General features: G+C 52.9%; 2 protein-coding genes across 9 annotated transcripts in view; both read right to left on the bottom strand.

The window, feature by feature from the left end:
* On the bottom strand, positions 1–2,753 carry UQCR11 (ubiquinol-cytochrome c reductase, complex III subunit XI). Its single transcript, XM_086767324.1, has 3 exons — positions 2,625–2,753; positions 1,682–1,816; positions 1–269 (listed from the first exon to the last, which is right to left on the bottom strand). The coding sequence occupies exons 1-2, from the start codon at positions 2,744–2,746 to the stop codon at positions 1,696–1,698; spliced, it is 243 nt and encodes an 80-aa protein (XP_086623450.1). The 5' UTR covers positions 2,747–2,753; the 3' UTR covers positions 1–269; positions 1,682–1,695.
* A 4,099-nt stretch (positions 2,754–6,852) lies between these two features.
* The window catches only part of TCF3 (transcription factor 3), an 82,966-nt gene continuing 68,801 nt past the window's right edge, over positions 6,853–21,017 (bottom strand). For 2 of the 8 annotated variants that reach the window (XM_086767501.1, XM_086767502.1), the window contains exons 16-20: positions 20,619–20,742; positions 19,976–20,126; positions 18,675–18,913; positions 14,707–14,851; positions 6,853–14,543 (exon numbers count right to left, since the gene is read on the bottom strand). In XM_086767501.1, the coding sequence (XP_086623627.1) occupies positions 14,709–14,851; positions 18,675–18,913; positions 19,976–20,126; positions 20,619–20,742 (657 nt within the window). In that variant the 3' untranslated portion in view covers positions 6,853–14,543; positions 14,707–14,708. Of the gene's footprint in view, positions 14,544–14,706; positions 14,852–15,419; positions 15,647–18,674; positions 18,914–19,975; positions 20,127–20,618; positions 20,743–21,017 lie in introns of all 8 variants that reach the window. The other 6 variants (XM_086767504.1, XM_086767509.1, XM_086767503.1 and 3 more) reach the window with 5 other exon arrangements.

Genomic DNA, 21,017 nt, shown 5'->3' with positions numbered 1-21,017 from the left:
TATCATTCACTTGGTTTATTTTGTACATCAGGTTTATAAATCACTCCCATTAGAAGAAGATCTGCTGTGAAAGTGATCAGAGGAAGAGCATTAGACAGGCTGGTCAGTGAAGTTAAATTTGTTCACAGCCAAGCAGTCACAACTGTTGAAGGGAGAGAGGGGGACACCACAACCTGTTGCAGAATCTGTATTGGGCATTGCAAGTTCACCTCAAAGCAAGGTCTCAGTGGACGGAAAACTCCAGAACAGTCTATCCAGCAATAAATTTCCTACAATAAACACAAAGCAGTCATTAGGCAGTGCTTCCTGCAAAGTGCTACAGCAGCCAACACTACAGACAGATTTCAAAAGCCTCCACACACCAAGTTTCTGTTACAGAAACTAACAGAGACACAGCAGAACGCAGGCAGGCCTACAGCCTCTTCGGAAGGCATCACGGGCCACCACAGAAACATCCTCTCTGTTCCTGTAGAGGAATATGCTCTTTCCAGATGATTTATGCACAATGACACATCAAAGCTCTTGCTTCAAAACAGGGAACAGAGCATGTGCTCAGGAAGGTAGCCACGTTCCTACCACTGCTAAGACAATTTTTAAGTAAAGAAAGCCCTTCCTAGGCAATTCAGTTGCCTCTACGTGACTCGAGAGCTTTTCCACTGACTTGTCCTAAAACATCTACAGTCACTTGAGACGCTGCAAGCGCACCTGATGTTCATGAAAAGTTTCTCCCACTCTTTGGTTACACCAAGGATCTGCGAGACACATATTTTGAAATCAAACACAGTAAATTGTTTAAACTGCAAGAAGTATCTCTGGACTTACAAAAGTACTAATGATTTTCTCTGTGCCTCCCAGACTCACTGATTTCACTATGAAATACTGTGTAGCTTGAAGGCAAGTATCTTGCTTTCATTTAGAAAGCTGTTATTCTGTCTGGAAGAAACAAAATATTGAGATGTGCATAGTTTCCTTTGGAGCTTTTCCATCAGCATCCTTTAATGCAAGGCAAAAATCGTCCTAACTCCCTTCTATCTGCGGCAAGGAATAAAAGAGTTCTATACCTGCCTACTGCACAAGCGTGCAGATAGATGCCTAACAGAAGGTATCGCCTAACTGCTGCTCTGGCTTTGTGGATACTCAGTCTGATAGAAGATTCAGAACGGCATATATTATATGCAACTAAAGAAGAAAAAAAAAAAAAATCAGAAAGCCAATTTTCCAATGAATTTGCGATACAGAGTAACCAGCTCTGAACACTCAACTAACTTTTAATAACAGTTACAAAGAACAGAAAGGAGTCTGAATTTGCCTAGCAACAAAACTAGTCATGACCTTGAAGCCATTCTACTTAGAATTAGAAGTAAACAGATCTGCCAAAAGGTCCAAATTACCACAGAACACTTGATTTGATTTCTCAAGAACCACATTAGACTGTGAAAAATCCACTCTTTGCAAAATAATAACTTGAAAAATGTATTCTTATTAATATTTCATCCTTCTGGCACTCTGTGAAGCGCTGTAATTAACAAAAAAAAAAAAAATACCCAACCCTGAACAATCCAGCTGAGCAGTTCTGGTTTGGACCAACAATACGATTGTGCACTGCACAAAGAGGACACATCAACGCTTACATCAACACAACACTGCTACTTAAGCTAAGAGATGGACAAACAAAACTTACCATTAGAGGGAAGCTTACTCTTCAGTTTTAAACTTGCCACGGACGTAGGGAACATACTGAAGGACCAGCCTCCAGTCTGTGAACCATATTAAGCCAGTACCGCCTACAGCACCCCACGTAACAAGGGTGGGAATCCTAAAGAAGAGACACACACACGTGCAGGTAAACAACATTAATTCACCACTGTGAAAGGTGTGGCAAACACTCATTGCTAAGCTACCTGGGAAAGTTACTTCGACCAAGAGAAAAAAAAAGCTTGGCAGAAATCTTGAAAGAACCTCACCTACACAGAAAAGTATTCGTCTCCATGGCAGTGGAGATATTTTATAAGAAGGGTTTGATATGCTTTCATTTAAGAGGACATTACCAAGGTAAGACAAGACACACTTATTTGTTTAACCATTCTACTGCTACAGCTCGCATCCCCTGTAGCCTGGCCCACAGGCTGCTTCATGACCTCGCGCAACCCTGCAAAGCGGCACCCGCTGGCACTGCGGCAAACGCTTGTAACTCTGAAATACTTCGGAGGTACATTTATAGCGCCGAAACACTTCGGAAACAGCCGGAGCGATCCGGAGGTCAGACCATGCCAGCCATGCGCCTCCCCGACACTTCCCCCGCCAAATTCGCCCCTCTCAGCTCTTCACACCCAGCTCCAGCGCGGCTCCGCACCCGTGCGGCCGGCCCCAGCGGGGTCAGCCGACCTCAGACGGAACACAGAGCCGCGGAACGCAGCGGAGGGCGACGGGAAGCGCCTGGGGAACCCTTCAGGCTCCTCGAGTGCGCGGTGCGGGCCGCGGCCGGGCCCCAGGTCCACGCCGAGGGGCACTGGAGCAGGCCGCGCACCCTTCACCCACGACCCCGGCAGCGGCAGCGGCGGCACCCAGGGCCCCGCCGTGAAGGAGCCCCCGGGCTGAGCAAGCGGCCCTGGCTCGAACCTCACCAGTTCTGGAAGAGCTGGACGTAACGCGGCCCCACCAGCTTGCTCAGCATCTCGCCGCCAAAGTCACCCCCACTGCGCATGCGCCACCGGGCCGGGCACCACCGAGGTCCCCGCGTGGGCATCTGGCAGGGCTGCCCGTGGCGCTGCCTGAGTCAAGCGGCGTTGTCATGGTAACAGTCACCCCCATTCGGTCGTCGTCCCTCATGGCGCCGTGGTGCTGTTCCTGCCGCAAACCCGCGTCTGGAGAGAGGACACGAGGCCCGAGGGGGTGGGCCTGTCCTCGCACTGAGGTGGGGCGGCTTTTCATCCTCAGGAACATGGTCCCTTTCCAGAGCCGTTTCCCCAGTGCTCGCCAGTGCCTCTGCAAACCCCCTTCCGTCGCTGGCACTCAGCCTCTCCCAACAGGAGAGGGAGTTTCAAGCCTGGTTTTTTTTTCAGCAGAGGGTCCTAAACACACCAACAATTCCATAACGTTCCCCAGGCTCGGCTCCAGGCCAGCTCAGCCCCTTGTGAACCTGCAGAAAGTCCTGGGGGACACTGGAGGCCGGAGCGCTCGTCTGCCCGAGGCCTGCGGCTGGACTGCCAAAGCTGCAGGGCTGCAAACGCTTCCAGTGCTTCCCTGCGGAAGCCTACAGCCGTCTTCCCGACACCCCGCACTCGCTGAGGTGCAGAGCGAAGCCTGTTGCAAAAAAATCTGGCTCCCGTTTTTTTTTCTGCCCAAGACAAAGAACTATTTTATCAGTCCTTTGCCACATTTCATACCGATGGTTCAAGAGTTTCCCCGCCTAGGTGCCAGCAAGATGACGTGGGTTACTGAACCTTGCAGACTTTTGTGGTCATTTCCGTTTCCCCACTGCCCACACACCAGCTGGTGCACGACAAAATAGACAGGAGCTTTGTGGTATGCATTCCCGCAGGAAACCAGTGCCTTTGCCACAGCCACGGCGTTACCAAGGGTATGGCGGGGCAAGCGAGCCTGGTGAGCAGGCTCCGTGCGGGTTTTGCTTTTTCAGTCTGTTTAGCAATGTGGAGTCATGCACATGAAGGAGAGTCTCACTTTGCATTGAAAGTTTCCTAGATGCAAAAAAAAAAAAAAAAAAAAAAAAAAAGGAAAATATTAATAACAAAGGCAAAACAACTCAAAACTCAAAAGGCAATGGAAAACAGCTCAAAGTTTATCTTCAGAAAAGCCTTAGGGTTTTGAAGGCAGTTTGGTGGGCGGTGGTGTATCCTATTGCTTTACCCCAGTCAAAGCAAACAGGGAAAAACCCAGTAATACTACCAATTTCCCTGTTAAAACAAAACAACATCAATACTAGCGACTCATCCTTTCAATATATTTTGCTGTCATCTACACTTCAACCACTGTGCAAAGGGATTTGCGGTCTGCTCTGGACACCATGCTGCAATGCCATGCTTGCTTTTTCCCTGCAGAAACTCCTTTTAGCTGTTGCGAGAATGTTCGCACCACAGCAGGGACAGCTATACCTCCAAAGCATGACTTCTGAAGGTGAGCTGCCACCGAACGTGAGGGTCACTTTCTTCTCTTGATGACTTCTGTGGCACCGGTGTCATTTTTGATTCTGAAGCAGAAAAGAAAGGCCAGTGAGCTTGTTTGTCCAGAGCTGCTTTAGGGACACCACATTCAACCATGCTGTGTTCAACCATGAGGCCAGCCGGTCGAGGGAGGGGATTCTGCCCCTCTCCTCTGCTTTGGTGAGACACGCCCCCCCCCCCCCCCCCCCCCCCGCAGCACTGCCTCCAGCTCTGGAGACCCCAACACAAGAAGGACATGGACCAGCTGGAGAGGGTCCAGAGGAGGCCACGCAGATGCTGAGAGGGCTGGAGCAGCTCTGCTGTGAGGCCAGGCTGAGAGGGTTGGGGCTGTTCAGCCTGGAGAAGAGGAGGCTCCGGGGAGACCTGAGAGCGGCTCCCAGTGCCCAAAGGGGGCTGCAGGGAAGGTGGGGAGAGACTCTTCAGCAGGGCCTGGTGTGACAGGACGAGGGGTAATGGTTTTAAAATAGAGGGAGGTAGATTCAGATCAGATATTAGGAAAAATATTTTTACCCTGAGGGTGGTAGAACAGGTTGCCCAGAGAGGCGGTGGGTGCCCCATCCCTGGAAACGTTCAAGGCCAGGCTGGATGAGGCTCTGAGCAACCTGATCTGGTTGGGGATGTCCCTGCTCCTGGCAGGGGGGTTGGACTAGATGACCTTTGAAGGTCCCTTCCAATCCTAACCATTCTATGAGTCTACGACAACAGGCGATGTGCATCTCTCAGGCCACCAGATGGGGGGATGTCTCTGTTGATCAAGAAAAATCCCTCCCTGTCTAAAACAGTGAGGTGGGGTGTTTTGCTCCGGGAGAGCAGACAGCTCTGCGATAGTTTGTCTTTGCTTTGAGGACAGTTCATGGTCATGTCTGACAGTGCCACCATGACATGGCATTTGCCCACAGGATCTGATAGTCCCAGCCCACCTCTTGACTCATCTCCAGGGAGAAAATACTCCTGAGTATTCACCCAGGAACCTGCAGTTCTGCGTTGGTTGGTGGCCACTGCTTGGCTCTTGGGCAAACCATTTCCTTTCAGCCACTCAGTAGCAACTCCCGTGTGTTTCTCCTTGCTCCTGCCCCTACCTCATCTCCCGGCCCAAGCCTCCTCTGGCTCCAGCACTTGCCAGCTTTACCTTCAGCTTTGTGCATCTCTAAGCATCCATCTTCCAAGCTGCAGCCTGGCTCCCAAGCACACATTTCTCCCTTGCCTGAATCTGGTACAAGCTCGGTTTCTTGGTCTTCCACCCTTTCTTGTCCTGATGGGGCGGATGGTTTCCCTTCTCACTCGGAGAATGTCCCTCACCCCCTGGCCTGCCAGATCACATCTCAAATTTTGCAATAATTAAGGTTTTTGGTGTCTTTAAACAGTTTGGCTTATCTGGGCCTGCCCTGGCTTTGAACCAGCTCAAGGGAGAAGAGCAAATAGGCCCAGCACAGGATCTGGCCACACGGCAGCCCAGCCCTCAAGGCTGACTAGCTCTTCTGCATGACAGCGTGTGGTAAACAAGGCTTGTGAGGAGGGAGTGAAGACAAAGAGGATGAGGCAAGGGACATAAGTCCAGATAAGGTGACATGGAATTAAAAGGACTGTAGTTTGATGCACTTGGTGCATCTCAGGAAGGGCAGCGCATTACCTACTGCTGACAGAAGGGCAGCCAGAGCTCATTGAGATTTAACGAACTACTGGAAGAGCCACTGCTCAGTTTATTCGGACTGGTTTTCCTGCTTTGCCCTACATGGACAAGCCATGAGCTGGAGCAGCAGAGCAGAAACACAGGCAGCAAAACAGAGAAAGGAGGGCTGCTTTCAGGCACCATCCCGTTTTTGGAACAGGCGTCTGGGGGAGGGTCTGTGAGGGCTCTGTGCTCCTGGATGCAGCTGCTGCCGGCTCTGTTTCCACCAAAAGGCAGTTGCTACTGTGCCGAGCGAGCTGCTGGTGGATGATTAACCCAACCGCTGAAACCACAAGGGTTGAAGCTATGACAATTTGGGGAATTACCTGCTGATTGGAGTGGCAACACATGGGGCACCTGCCCAGCAAAGCCGGGAGGGCAGGGAGCGCCTGGCTGGGCAGTGCAGCAGTGGGTTTGAGGATGCTGGGGCTGGGCCCTTGGCAGAAGGTGACGCAGGGAGATCCCATGATTCAGCCTGGCCAGGACATAGCCTCACTCCTCACTTTAGGGGTACCCTCCTGGTATTGGCTTTAGCCCATTCTTGCAGGGTTTAAGCCTTCTTAAACACTGGCACATTGCCTCCTCCATTACCAGCTCCTGGTATGGGCTGGGTGCATTTGACCCGATTTTCAGCTTGCACCCTGCCGGTACCACCCTCACTGGGTGCTCCCCAGGGCAGAGCAAAGGCAAAGAAACAACAGCTATGCCGCGGCATCCCCTCCTTCCAGCTAGGGGCTGCATTGCCAACGCAAATCTTTCCAGCAATAAAAATGAAGATCAGATTCCATGGTGATGGGCAGTGCTGGAAACCTTCACTGGAGGCTGCGTGTGTGTGAGCTCAGGCGGTGCCACAGCGCCGATTTGGGTGGGTTGGACCTGTGCCCGCAGCACAGGAACAGAGAGCGATAGTGGCTGAAAACCTGTCTTGTCTTTTCTTTCTTTTTTTTTTTTTTTTCATTCATAGGTATACAACATCTGAAAAACAGATATGAGGAAAAAATGTAATAGTTATAAAATGTCACATTTATTGCTACATTACTGTTATATACAGGACAGTTCTCAAAATCGACTTTAAAAAAGTTAGGATTATTTAAAAATTCCAAATAATCCAGCCAGCTGTTTTGACACTTGTATAAAATTATTTAAAAAAATGAAAACAATTCATATCTTGAGGCACTCAGAAACACAATTTTATCCCCCAATTGTGATTCATTTCAAAGAACAATGCATTTCCCCACCCTCAAATACTTTTTTTTTTCCTGGGTTAGGCATATATATATATATTTACTATATATATAGTTCAAAACTATAATGTGTATCTGATTTAAGAACAAGGATTTCAGCCACTTAAGTACATCTGGATTTACAGGTAGGCAGCATAAACATCAAAAGCAAGGACCATTTTTTTAAAGGCCAAAAACAACCCAAAACTTTATACGGGGTTAAGAATAAACAACTTCCGCAGGCATTTCTCATCTGCTCTCCCACCCCACCCTACCCCCCAACCTCATCCTACAAAAATATATAGAAAGAGCAACCCAGTAATGCTTCATTTCCCCAACAAGCAGGAGCCCTCCATAGAAACTGGGTAGTTTCCTGCAGACCATGAGGTCCAAGCACGTGGTTGGGGTTATCCCTGCCCTGCTTCACCAGGTGCCTCTTTCTCCTCTCCCCTCTCCCAGCACATGAACCACCGCTGGCAGGAGGGTGCACAGCTTCCCACGGCTCCTTCCCCGCCATGTTACAAGGTTTGCTCAAAAGCTGGTGGGTTTCAGGTGATTTGGGAAGACATGGCACCAGGTAAGAGCAGAGCTCCCCAGGGCACACCCAGGGATGCAGGGCACAGGGCTGCTCTTCGGCAAAAGGGCCTCAGCATGCAGCACACCCCATTTTGAAGCACAAACCCCTTTGCTCTCATGTACTGCTGCCCGCAGCTGCAGGGTGCCAAGATGTAACAGTGCATGAGTCTGCAAGATTTGAGGAGCAAGAAGCGTACAAAAGCAGAGAAACAGAAATGCCAGTGTGGAGACCCATGGCAGGGCTGTTTCTTGCCCCTTGAGGGTGGGATGCAAGATGGACAGAGAGGTTTTGGCAGAAAGGACGCCTGCTGCCTGCACCGCCCTCCTAACCAGAGACCTCCTCCAAGCTCGGCTCACGCAGGAGTCCCGCACGCAAAGGCACTGCAGGTGCCAGCTCTCCAGAAGGGGTGAATTGCCCTGAAGATCAAACCCCTCCACCAGGTCCCCCCACACCTGCCCCAAGGGCAGCAGGGCAGGGAGAGGCAGCTGTGCCATGGGACTGACCTACAGCACCCACCTCCCAAATCCTTCCACCTCTGCCCCAGCTGGTGGCATGGTTCTGCCCCACCGCAAAGAAACCCAGGGTGGCTGCACATGAAGGGAAACAGCTTGGAGGTGCTGGCTGTAGAGACTGGGGAGCGCAGGAGGAAGGAAACACACCTTCAGGCTTGATGCAGTTGAAGGAAGACCAGCTAAGCCAAGCCTGAGGCTCAGTCCATAGAGCTGGGCAGCCAACGAGGTGGGACACAGCTTCTCCATTCAGGGGTACTAGAAGAGATGGTGTGAGGTGAAGGATGCTGGCAGTCAGCTGCCAAGCATTGAGCAGAAGGCACAAGAGGGTGAAGAGTGTATGGAGGAGCCCTAGGACCGGGCCTTGCCCCCTCAAATTCAGCGCTCGGCTCCAGCAGCAAGAGTTGGAAGGGGGATTCCTGTGGTTTCACCCCTTGTCTACCCGCTACCAGCTCCAGGGCACAGGGCTTGAAATGCTTTTGGAGCTGCTAGAAATGAACCTGGACGCCGAGAGCAGCAGGAAGCAGAAACTCAGCAGTCATGGACAAGAGCAGAGAGAATGGGCTAGCAGAGAGCCCTAGGGGAGAGGAGAGGGGGTTGCACAGGATTTAACAGGGTAAAGACCTTGTACCAAAGCTTGTGGTATGGAAAACAGGTCTTGCTATTGCTGGTGTTGAGCAGGAACGGGGGAATCCAGTGGCCACAGCTTGCTCCAGGTTAGCCAGCACTGCACCTCGCGGGCTGATGGCTGGTCCTGGTCCAACTCCAGTTGGACTGGCTTTGCTTCCTTCATCTCCCCATTCTCAGGTCTTTTCTAAATCCAGGGGCTCGCCGAAACTGGAGCTGGCCCAGAGTCACCAGCATGGCCCAGAGCAGAGACCACAGGCTCCACTGGCGCCAAGGCTGACAGCCTCCCCATGGGAGCAAAGCTCAAGGATGCAGGGGATGGGGGTTTCCAGAGCCTCCTGTTCTCAAGGGCCCCGCCACTTGCCGAGAGGGAGGAAGAGCCGAATTGCCCAGCAATGGGCCAGGCCCAAAGGCTTCAGCGGGTACACGCGTGAGACACAAAGGACCTTTGAGAGCAGCTTCTGCACTGAACCCGAAATTGCAGACTCCTGGGGAAATCCCAGCCCGATTCTGTCTTTCCTGTTCAATCACTGCTGGGCAGCGAGTACAAAACCTCTAGGAAACTGGCTCATCGCTGACACACGGGCTAGCGGAAAAAGCCATTCACTGAAGTGACAGCTGGGGAGGTTTCATATCGCACTTCTGCATTTCTCCACTGGGGAGGGCAAAAACCCCAAATGCAAAGCAGCCAGACCCCCGACCCCAGAGTGATGGCACACAGGGAAGGGGCAGCAAGTTCACCCCACAGTGTGGGGCTGGCGTGGACCTGCTCCTGACAGCCAGATGTGGGACCCTGGGGTACCAAGCTAACTCGACTGCCCTGATTCCTGCAAACCATCTCCCCAGGCACTGCTGCACCCCTTGCTTCCAGGCTGAAGCTCAGTGCAGACAGGAGGGGCACAGACTGGGATCCAGATGTCCCTCCCACCACCACACCTCCACAGGATACCAGCGCAAGCTGTAAAAGCAGGGAAGCAGAGAGCCCGAGTAGACGTTGGCAAAGAGCTGGAGCTGAACTCAAGCCAGGCAGTTGCTTGGCTGTGACTAGGTCTGGCTGGAGGGTTACAGGCAGGGGAGTAGTGCCAAACCAGGGGTGAGGTGGAATTTTGCTCCCTGGGGCATGCTGGCAGCGGCTGCAGGGTTGCGAGCAGGAGCAGGCAGACTGCCACCACCCTCCCATCAATGCCGAGCTCTGTCGGTAGGAGACCATAAAGGTGCAGTCTCTGGGAGGCTGCAGCTGTTTTGCTCTGGGGCAAAAACAGGTGAAGAGGGAGAAAGAACAAAAATCTGCAATTTTTACTGTTAATAAACTGGATTCCAGACACTCCCCAGCACCTGGTGGCATGCACAGCTCTCAATCAGGATGTGGAGGGAGGCAGGGGGCTGCTTGAGGGGGAGGAAAGAGGAGGTCACTTGGGCTAGGGACCCAAGGACTGCACCCCAGTGACTGGCCCTGTCACACGACAAGCGTCCCGTGGTAGCTGTGCGCCTGGAACGCCAGTTCTGCTGTTTTAACGGCAATGCAGCTCAGCTACTGCGCTGGGAAAAGAGAAACTAGAAAATGCAGAGGGGAAGGCAGCCTCTCTCCTGATTCCCTGACAAAGGAAGCTTTGTGGGAGCTCTGTGACCCTCAACACTGAGGGGCATGCAGCCCAGGAGAACCCATGCAGGCAAGGCTGAAAGAGGAAGCAGAAGACTAAATGCCGTCCTGCAGCACGTCACCCATCTATGACATCTCTCTGTGCAGGACCACTGGCATGAGGGACACGTAGACAGGCAGAGAAGCAAGTCTGGGGAGGAAAGTGATCTGTAAGATCACACAGTTGAATGCCAGCAGAACCATGGGCTAGGGAAGGTGCAGACCATGGCCTTCCCTAACCATGACACCTAAAGATGAGAGTTTAATTGCAACAGGCTGGTATTTCAGGGATGGCCTAGTGGTATTTTGGGGACAGCACCTGACAGTACTTATTTTTAGAAAAGCCACTTTCCCTGGCAGATTACAGTCACTGCATTCACACTGAGCCAAACACACTGGGAAGCCAAAGTAATTTTTCCTTGCTGCACTCCACACCTTGCTGCCCTAAGCACCTGGAGAGCTGAGACAGCACCGAGGCTGCGCTGGGCTGGCCTAAGCAGCAAACATGATGGCACACAAAGCACCCTGCGCCATCGAGGCAGCCCCCCGGGCACAGCACCACCAGCCCTCGACATTACACTTTCCTGCTGGAGGAACCAAGATCTCCAGACCCTGGCACTGGGGGTTTATGCTCAAGGACCTTCATCCAAGCCTTGACAAGGAAATCAGTTGGTATTGCTGTCAAGAAAATCGCATCTAAACCACTTAAATGCAAATGAAAAGCCCCATCTCTGTTGCAACGTCTGGTGGTTTGGGGGTGATGGGAAAGGCTCTGTCTCATCAGCAGTTTCCCCTGGCCTGCAGAGCATCAGCCAGGACTCAGAAGGGATGAAGGAGTTCAGCAAAATTTTTAACAAATCGTAAATCCTCTGAAATTTCCACTTCTGTTGAGTTTCTGGATTTTTCTTGACTACAATCTCTTTTCTTTAAATCCCGTTGTACATGACTGCCATTTGAAATTCTTGTTGCAAAATCAAAGTGTTTGGGAAGCACTTTTTATTTTTTTTTTGTATGGTTTCAAGCTTGCTAGGGCTGGGACATTGCTGCATCCCTCTTGGTCCTGAGGCAGTAGCACTGAGCCAGCAGAAAACCCTAAGCAGCCCCAACCTTGTTAGCCCTAGCGCCAACAGGGCAGAAATGCTCGTGGAATGAAACAAGCTGCAGAAGGCAGTCGATGCATCCCAAAGTCCTACCCCAGAGCACGAATAGGGCTTGTTTTAGCCTCCAGAACTGGCTGGCGGGCTACAGAAGGGCACTGCCCCCTCCCTGCCTGTTTTACCATCCCCAAACTGAACCTGCTCCAGCATCTGAAGCACAACCCAACCCAGCATGATGCTTCAGGAAGACATGGCTTTTGCTGCCAGAGAGCTGCTCCCACAGGGGCAAAGCTGTCACACATGGGGGAAAATCTCATCCATCTCATGCTGCCTGGTACTTAAGCAGGCAGAAGGACCCCAGGGAGGGAGGAGTGTCATAATCTGTGAGCTAATTAGGCTGAAACATGTCTGTTGACACAGGTGAGAAGAATGCATGTTCCTGGGCTGCAGGAACCACAGCCACTGGCCTTTCTTGAGGACAGAGCTGCAGGCTGCTGTGGTCTCAGATCTCACCACACAGAAAGCAATAGTGGGAGCAGTGGGCTGTGAGCAGGAAAGCCAGGAGCACCCAAAAGCCTCAGAGCTATGGTTGGACCTTGCAGAGCCCTGGGGCAGTGCTAGTGCCAGGGGCAGCTGGGAGAGATGGTCCCATACTGCTCTGGCACTTTTCAGTGGCTCCCCTCTGAGATGCTACAGGGGCTGAACCCATGGTACCCAGGTGTAGGCTGGAGATGAGTAATGTCCTGAGCATTTCCAGCAGGAAATTGTTTCTTCCAGCTCTTTGCTGGAGCACAAAGCATAGCCATGAGCGCAGAGGAGCACCAGGACATTATGCCAAAGCCTAGGATTGCTAGGAAGTGCCACAGGACCTGATCTTTTTCACCAGCACTTCCTTCTCCTGTGCCAAAGCAATACAGCTTTCCCAGGAGCACAGGCCAGAGAAGCAGAGGGGAGAGATGGACCCTGCTGCCAGTGGTCCTACTGCACTCGCTGTCCCCATGTGCCCCCTAGACCAGCACCCATGTCCCGTGACCTGTCCTGCCTAATTGGGCTCTGCCAGGCAGATGTGGGCAGCAGTGGGCCCCAGTCCGAGAGCATTATAGACACTGCTGAGATGGGATTTAACATCCCCCTGAGGAGCTGACCCTGTCTGCCTGCAGAGCTGGGAAGAACCGGACACAAAATGTTTCAGAAAGAAAAGGAGAGGGAAGAAACAAGAATAAGTTCCCGGTGGGGAATGGGGAACAGTTAGCTATTCCATTGCTAACTTCACAACAGCTGCTCCAGCTCAGCACACCACTGAGCACCTCTTCATTTGCTCCTGCACCTCTGAGGCACTCTGCCACGCAGTGGGGCTGCCAGGGATCATCCTCCCACTGAGCACACTGGAGCAGTCTGGAGCGACACTGGGAAGTCCTTGGAGCAAAGGGATCGTTGGCCCAGCTTAGCTGCTGGAGCACCTGGTGCAGGATGGGCACTCGCTGCTCCTTTCCTTTCCAGCATGGAGAGATGAGCCCACGTGCAGGTTACAGCAGCCACCCTGCACCCCCATGGCAAGCTGGGCGGCACGCTGAGCCGAGTTTGCCTCCAAGGATGCTTTAAAGAAACGATGCTTTAAAGAAATGACCCTGGTGAAGCTGGGGTGTGCAACCACACCTCTCGCCAAGCCTGCAGCATTGTGCACTTTTGATGACGGTGGCTTTGGTGTAGGGAGAAGCTGCGCAGAGATAGGGATCCTGCTGCCAGTCACAGCTTGCTGAGGGCTGGAGCAAGCACACATGCTGGGTAGCTGTTCCCCTTCCTGCCACACCTTGTGCTCTGCTGCCTGCTGCCAGCAGGTCTGTCTACTGCCAGGTTGCCAAACACAGTGTCCCACTGCTGCCTTTGCTCCATCCACCTCTGCCTCTTCCCAGTTCTCCAGCTTTGTTCAGTTTATCTTTGTTCAGTGCTGCCCCTGGAAGCACCTCTAACAGTAGGCGTTTGCTCAGACACGTGGACAAGAGATGCTTTCCTGCACCCTGGGCTTTCGTCTTACATCTCCGTCGCTTCTTTGCTTACTTTGAAATCGCCCCAGTCCCTCAGTTCTCTTCCACCCCTCATGGCCTGCTCTCTCCTGACAGCTCGTCTTCCCCATCGCAATGCTCCAGGACCGCTGCAGGGCACCTCCTCTCCCAGGCAGGGCAACAGCCTCTGGGATCCTCCAGGAGTAAAGCAAATCTTGCAGAGACCCTTGATGGAACTCGGTCACCTTCCAAGAAGAGCAGGAGCACTCCTGAGGGATCCTGCTGCAACTTGCTTTGCTGTTTAACTTCCTTTTCCCAAATCAGAAGTGGGCAAAGCAAAGAAATGGTGAATTCAGCTCGAGTTTTGTTTTTTTTTTTTTTTTGTAATGGAAGGTACAAGCCAGGCAAGGAAGAACATCCTCTCGCTGTGGCTACATTCGCTTTTAGTGGCTTTCAGAGCCGAATCTGAGAATTCCTCTCTTTATATCCAGTCTCTCTTAATACAATTTTAATATTCTGGTTGATCCTAATGATGCAACGTTAACTACAGAAACAGCAGCAGAAAAGCGTGGGGTACAAGACTTTTTTTTTTATAAAAAAAAAAAAATTCTTTTTGTTGCTTACAAAACATATGCAAAAGAAGCTAAAAAAAAAACCCAAAAGGCATTGCTATTTCTTCTACATAAAAAATCTCATAACTAATGTTCTTTTTTAAAAAAAAGAATTATCAAGCTTAGGCACAATTTTGCTGCTGGCTGCTTGTGAACAAGCCAAGAGAACACGCCACCCCCTCCTAACTGAGTGATATGTATTGACTGTTCTGCACTTTATACTTAAGGCAATTTTTTTTGTTTTCGTTTTGTTTTTGACAAAGTGTTTTTTCCACCCCTTACGTCATGCCAGGATCCGTCCCTGTGTGTCAGTATTAGCAGTACTAAAGTTTATGGTTCGAGAAGGTTGCAGGTCACACCGAGGGTTTTCTTCCTACAGATCTCTCTATCCAGAGGAACAAAAAGATCTACAAATGAAAAAAAACAAAACAAAACAAAAACCTGAAGTGATAGAAACTCAAATGAGAATAAAACTTGGCTCCTTGTGTGGAGGGGTCCGCAGAGCAGCATGCATTGGCAGTGGGTTGGACCCACAGTGGGGCGCCGAGATCACAGGGCAGGGTATGATACCTTTACATGTGTCCAACAGGGTTGTGACCATCTCCTAGACCAGGATGTGAAGCTGCAAGTGTCATCTGGGGATCTCCCACTACTCCGGACACTTTCTCCTCTTCCCGACGCTTCAAGCAGGCTGCTTTAGGGTTCAGATTGCGCTCTATGCCAAAAACAGCAAGGGAAGGAGGGAAGCAACCTCAGTTTAGGCAACAGCATCGCACACAGCAGCAGCATCCGAAAGAGAGAGCAAGGACAGAGTCCCACAACAGACACACGGGACCATGCGAGGAAACAACCTCAGTGCAATCTGCTCTTTGCCTGCCACTCCTTGCAGTGGCTGCAGTAACTTGGCTGGACTCCCGCTAGAGCAAAACCCCATGTCTCGCTGAAACATCATGCCAATTTAAACATGTGCTTGCTTACAGAAAACCCCAAGTGCCTCGGCCAGCTCTTGGAATTGAGGACTGAGTTCTCCAAAGCTGCTTAATGGGATCCAGGTGCCAAATTCCCATTAAGCATGAGGGGAGATGGACAGAGTGGCCTTGAATCCACCCCAGGCCGGGGCTTTGGAAAGCTCAGCCTGCCGCACGGTGCACCTGAGGATGCTGCCAGCGATGCAAACACACAACCTTGCATAGAAAGCAGGAGTCACAACAGAGATGCACACGCACACAGAATTGTAGGGGGAGAGAAAGGCCCCGAAATGCACCTGCCAGCTGTTACCATACCTCGTACTTGCTGCTCCAGGCCCAGAATGACCTGCACCGCTTGCTGTAGGATGATCAGTTTGGTCTGTGCTTTGTCCGTTTTTAAGTGCATCTGACACATGCGTCCCAGTTCTTTAAAGGCCTCGTTAATGTCCCGCACACGCACCCTTTCCCTGGCGTTATTGGCCATTCTCCTCTCCCGGTCCCTCAGATCTTTGTCCTCCAGTGACAAGGCCTCGTCTGTACTGCTGGGTTCATAGCACCACAGGGATTAGTCAGGGGGGTGGTACCAAGGAAGGGGGCTATACGTTGCCGTGCTGGTAGTGCTTTTGTTGTCCACTGGAAATGGCTCAAACAGCCTCACTTTGCAAAGCCAATTTGACTTGGGTGCTTCCTGGAGTGGCCCAGGATATTTGGGCTGTGCGTCACCTCTGCGAACCACGTGAAGGTGCTGCCAGCACGGGGCCGGGCTCCCATGGGGGTGGAGGGTGCTGCCAGGGGCGAGGGTGGGCAGTGGATGCAGTATCAACACAGACACCTTCTCCCCTCTGCAAAATTTTCCCTTCCTGTTTGTTTTCAGTGGAAAACTAAGAGTTCGTGGGTGGCGGGGGCGGGGAGGGCGGCCCCCCAGCCAAAAACATTGCGTTCATCCCCCAAGGAGAGACTTTCTGGTGGAAATCAAATCCCTCTTTGTAAGATTTCCTTCAAAAAACCCATCTGCAGCAAAATCCTCCCAGTGACGCGTTTCGGGCAGCCATGTTGCAAGCAGTGCGAGGCACCCTGGCCTGGCACCCCGCTTACGGGTGGTGGACAGCACCGGGGGCAGTAGCCAAATGCCCCTGGTTGCTGCTGAGGGTCAGTCGCAGATGCAGACACTGAATCCAGGTCTTCCAACACAGCCAAAATGACTCTGGATTGGGGTGATTTTCTTATTCGGGCACAGTCAGGAGCTCTGGAAGAGCCTCCACCACTGGCAGCACCCTGGGGGGGCCCAAAACAGGCAGGGACAGGGGGGAAGGCGGAGTTGTGCTGGCAGCATCTTAAACTGTGGCCTTGCCCACAGCCCGTCCCTTCCAAACCCCCAATTTACTGTACAGACGACCTTCTACCCCAGAGCAAAAATTCTTGCAGGAAAGACACCTATCTGAGGAGGGTCCTTGGGTGAGACCTGGCAGTGGAACAGACTGCGGCCTTCAGCTCCAGGGGAGCCATATGGGGAGGAGCCTTCACCAAAGAGGGGTCACAGAGTCAGAGCCTTCCTGGGTGCACTGGGGGGTCTGGAGAGCTTCTAGACGGTGCCCAATTGTGAGGAGGGGGAGCAAGGGCTCTCCAGGCAAGTGTTTGCCTGTGTGGGACAGAGGGTTGCCCACTGTCTCTCCCTGCATCCCCTCCTCACTGCCTTGGTGTCCCAGCCAACACCGTCGCCTTCTCTCCAGCACGTCCATGATGGCCAAGGGGAGTGAAGCCACCAGCCGCCCCGGCACTTGAGCCCACTCAGCAGGAACGCAGCTCATTCCTCTGAACACACGTTGGCAGCTGTTATTCCTGGCTGGTGGCTACTCTCAGCAGGGACATGGCTCCAGCAGTGCCTTGAACACCACAGCTGGGCAGGATGGAGCCGTCTGTGCCACTGGTGGTTTGTGTGGCCATGCGGGCTCCTCTGGGTTATAAGGACGTGCGGTGCCTTGGCTATCTTCTCTTTTCCCTGCCCTGTTAGCTGCTGATGGCAGCAGGAGGATCCTGTCAGGGATCCAACAGGTCCATTCCCATGGCAGCCGTGCAGAAGGGGATGCTGGGGTTGGCTTCTCACCTGCAAAGCAGTCCGAAGGCCAAACCCACCAGAGAAGGGACACCCTTGCTGCCTGGGCTAACATCTGCTGACAGCAGCATGTGGGGCTCGGCTTGCTTCCCCGGCTGTGTCCAAGAAGGGTTTAAAAAGGGACAAGCGTGGGAGACCAAAGTGAACACGGTGCCAACTCTGTCTAGCCCCAGCCCCCCACCGCCCCTTGGCTCCTGCCTCGATCTGCAAGCAGCAAGTACAAGGTAGAGAGTGGGACCACCGAGAGGTCACGGCTGGGGACTGTCTGTAGGAGATCGGAAAGAACAGAATCAAAAAATAAAAACTCAAAATAAAAAAGGAAAGGGAAATTAAAAAAGAGACGGGAAAAAATATACATGTTATGAAAGGCAAAAAATTACAAACTGAAGAGAGGCACAAAGGACTCCAACATCCATGCAACAGCAGAGGCCAGCAGAGGAGCACAGCCAGGCACAAACCACCAATGCGTGTTACAACAGCCTCTGTAGAGAGAAAGTGAGTTAACCTGCCGGAGCACCCAGCGCAGCGAGGCTGGGGAGCAGGAGCATGCACTGCAGGATGCAGGAACAAAGCAGCAAAGTCCTCTGGAGCAGGAAGCCAAGCCCTCCACTTCCCCTCCCACTGGGACGCAGCACCCAGGGCAAGCATGGGCGGCAGAGATGGGTGCACATGCACGTGGTAAGGAAGTGAGGGTGCCGTGGTGAGGGGGAGAGCCCGTGTGCACCTGCCTGCAGCTTTGCTAGGAACGCGCAGTGCTCCCAGCTTGCATCAGAGACCAGTTTGTACGGGCAGTGAGGGCTGCCCAACCCTGGGCTCAGCATCTCCATCCTGCTGCACCTCGCACAGCTCCAGCGATCCCCAGGGGTCTGCTGGGTGCCCACAAACCCAGGGGCGCAGTGGTGGGGACAGGAGAGCAGAACCCCGCGCCAGGCAGGCAGGGAGGACAGGGAATCACTCCCTGCTGCTGTGGGCAGAGACTGGCTCTGTGCTTGGAGCAGCCTTCAGAGAGACATCAGATCTGAGCCCCCTCTGGGAGATTTGCTGATTTTGGGTTTTTGGTTTTTTGTGAGTTTTGTTTTGTTTTTTAATTTTTTTTTATTTAATTTTTTTTTTTATTTTGCTGGCCAAGCAGCTGAGCAAAACACCTGGCTGCAGGAAAGCAAGGATGACGCAAGTGTCCCCTTGGGGACTGGCATGCAGCACAGGCAGTCGCAGTGGGGAACACAAGACAGAACAGCAGGGATGCAAAAAAGGAAAAAAAAAAAAAGAGAGAGAGACAGAGAGAGAAAAAAAAAAAAAGGAAAAAAAAAAAAGACATCAACAGCCTTGGGAACCTAAGGCCACAGGGGACAGAGACAGTGCGAGGCACCACAGCACACGTCACAGGAGATAGACAGACAGACAGCCCCGTGCCGATCAGATACGTAAAATATCACCACTCCGGGACCCTCACTGACCTCTAACTTGTTGCTCCAGGTTCAGTATGACTGTTACGGCCTGGTGTAGGATTAGCAGTTTGGTCTGCGGTTTTTCGCTGTTTAGGTGGAGTTGGCACATGCGTCCGAGCTCTTTAAAGGCCTCGTTGATGTCACGGACCCGCAGGCGCTCACGGGCATTATTGGCGACCCTCCTTTCTCTCTCTCTCTCGGCTTTTTGCTCTGGGGGAAGAAGATCGTCCTCCTCATCCTCATCTTGACTAATGATTTAAAATAAGAACGAGACAGGGACATTCCTCGCGTGCACTCTCAGCACTGGTCAACTCACAGAAAAAAAACACACGTGGAGGCACCCAGACGCCAAGCCCCCGGCGTGGTTCCGTATGTCGGGGTGCTGCAACCCACGTGCCCCCGCCGGGACGTGCCAGCCTGGTGCCCCGCGCTTAGACACGGGGACATACAGTGACTTCAGAGAGAAGCAATTAAGGCTCCTCTTCTGCTTCTTTTTTTTTGTTTGCTTGTTTGTTTTGTTAATGAACAATAAAGAAACCACAACAATGCAATTAAGGCCTGAGCTTGTTGCCAGGAGGTTGCAGGGTGGCCTGGAGATGATGTGGGGCGCAATACTGGTGTCCCAAGCTGGCATTTTTGGAAGATGCAGCCCTCTGCCTTCAGAGCAGGAGGTGGCTGCAGTCTGGCAGGAGTAGGGCTGGCGCTGCCCCTCTGGGCAGCATCACCCTGGTGAGGTCTCCGAGCCGATGGCGAGACTGCAGACAAGCCAGCATGCTGGAAGGACTCTACCTGATCTGCTGCCACATATCTGGCTGGACGTGACAGAGGATACAGGAGCTTGAAGCAGACAGCAGAGATGACCTGAAGTAGGGAGTAGGTCAAAACCTTCCCTGCCCCTGGTTGAGGGGAGCTGAGTGCTTGGTCTTTTCCGTGCATGGCCAAAAGCAATGCCCTGAGCAACAACGCAGGCAGCTGCAGCTCGTGTGGACGAGGTGCGAGCCCTCTGCTTTATGAGCATGAGGAAGCCCTGTGACCACGGGGACAGGAGCCAGCAGGAAAGGGTGGCAGGGACCTTTCCCTGGCTTGGCCCAAAGTGGCTGGCCGCGGGAAAGAAGTGGGAGCCCAGGCTGTGCTGCCTCTGTGTGAGGACACACAAGGCTCCTGCGGTGGGGAGGGGCTGGTGGGTCTGTGCTGCAAGATGACCCCGGGCTGAGCTGAGTGCCTGGTGGGTCACTGCAGCCATACTCCAGCCCAAACGTCCCCAGCCTGGTAACAGAATAAGTAAAGGGAGAGACCTGTTCAAAGAGCACCTTGTTCTGTTCCGGGAGGGTTTCAGCTCCTTCTTCTCCTCTTCTGAGTTATCTGCCACCGACGTGTTCTCTTCGTCCTCCTTCTCTTCCCTCTTTATTTCACTGGTTCCCGAGGAGACATTGCTTCGCCCCAGCCCCCCCGACAAGCCTGCTGAAGAAGCAGAGCCACACATGGAGATTGGAGGGGCCTGACCCACACAGAGGGCTGGGGAGTCCCCAGGCCCCGCTCCTGCAGCACCTGCATTGCCAATGTGTGGCATCCCGGACTCATCCTGCATCACTGGTCCATAGTAACAAGAGCTGGCCTTCCAGCTGTGCCAGTTCTGCCCTGCCACCACTCCCCGTTCTTCTCCCCCAGCCTTCCAGGCCCAGAGTCAGAGCCCAATGTCCCCCAGCAGAGCAGGACCTGGAGGCACTGTGCACCCACAGCTAGCAAGAGGGACAGGAACATGTAGGTCAAACCTCTAGAAAAGGCTCAAGGTAGAAACTGCCCTGCAGGTGTTGCAAGGAAGCATTGGCCTTGCAAGAGCACCCATCTCCGCCCAGGCTGCTGCTGCTGCACAGGGCTGGACCTAACGGGTGACCCGAATCACCTCCACTGCAGGTGAGTGTGAAAGCGTGCATGCGTGCAGAGCTGCCTTACCACTGTACGCGTCTTGCTGCCTGTTGAGGTCAGGGAGTGAGCTGGGCTGTGACGGAAGTGTGACATGGTTGTGGAGCATGCTGGGGTTGCTGGACAACCCATCTTCGGGGTGACCTCCTCCCACCTACAGCAGAACAAGCAGAGCAAGCCTTGAGGGGGCGAAGTGTCACGGACAGCGGGCACGGGCATAGCCACCTTGAGCCCAGCTGCGGGGCTCTGCGGCCACGCTGAGGTGCAGCGGCATGCCCTCCTTGTTCACTCCCACCACTGAGAGCATGGGCACACAGGAGGGAAAAGCCAACCTGCTGCAGCAGTAGTTCTCCTCCAGGGACCACGACAAGGGCACTGCACAAAGCAGCTCTGTGCCCTGCACATCAGGTGCACCAAGCAGAAAGCCCC

This window comes from Chlamydotis macqueenii, chromosome 26, assembly GCF_036417535.1.
Source record: "Chlamydotis macqueenii isolate bChlMac1 chromosome 26, bChlMac1.mat, whole genome shotgun sequence".
Lineage (NCBI taxonomy): Eukaryota > Metazoa > Chordata > Aves > Otidiformes > Otididae > Chlamydotis > Chlamydotis macqueenii.
The sequence above is the reverse complement of the archived record's forward strand: the minus strand, read 5'-3'. Positions and strand labels throughout refer to the sequence as shown.

Coding starts and splice junctions, on each gene's coding strand:
- UQCR11 (XM_086767324.1), bottom strand. CDS start 2,746: ATGCCCACGCGGGGACCTCGGTGGTGCCCGGCCCGGTGGCGCATGCGC. Junction 1,817..2,624: donor GTCCAGCTCTTCCAGAACTG/GTGAGGTTCGAG, acceptor TCTCTTCTTTAG/GATTCCCACCCTTGTTACGT.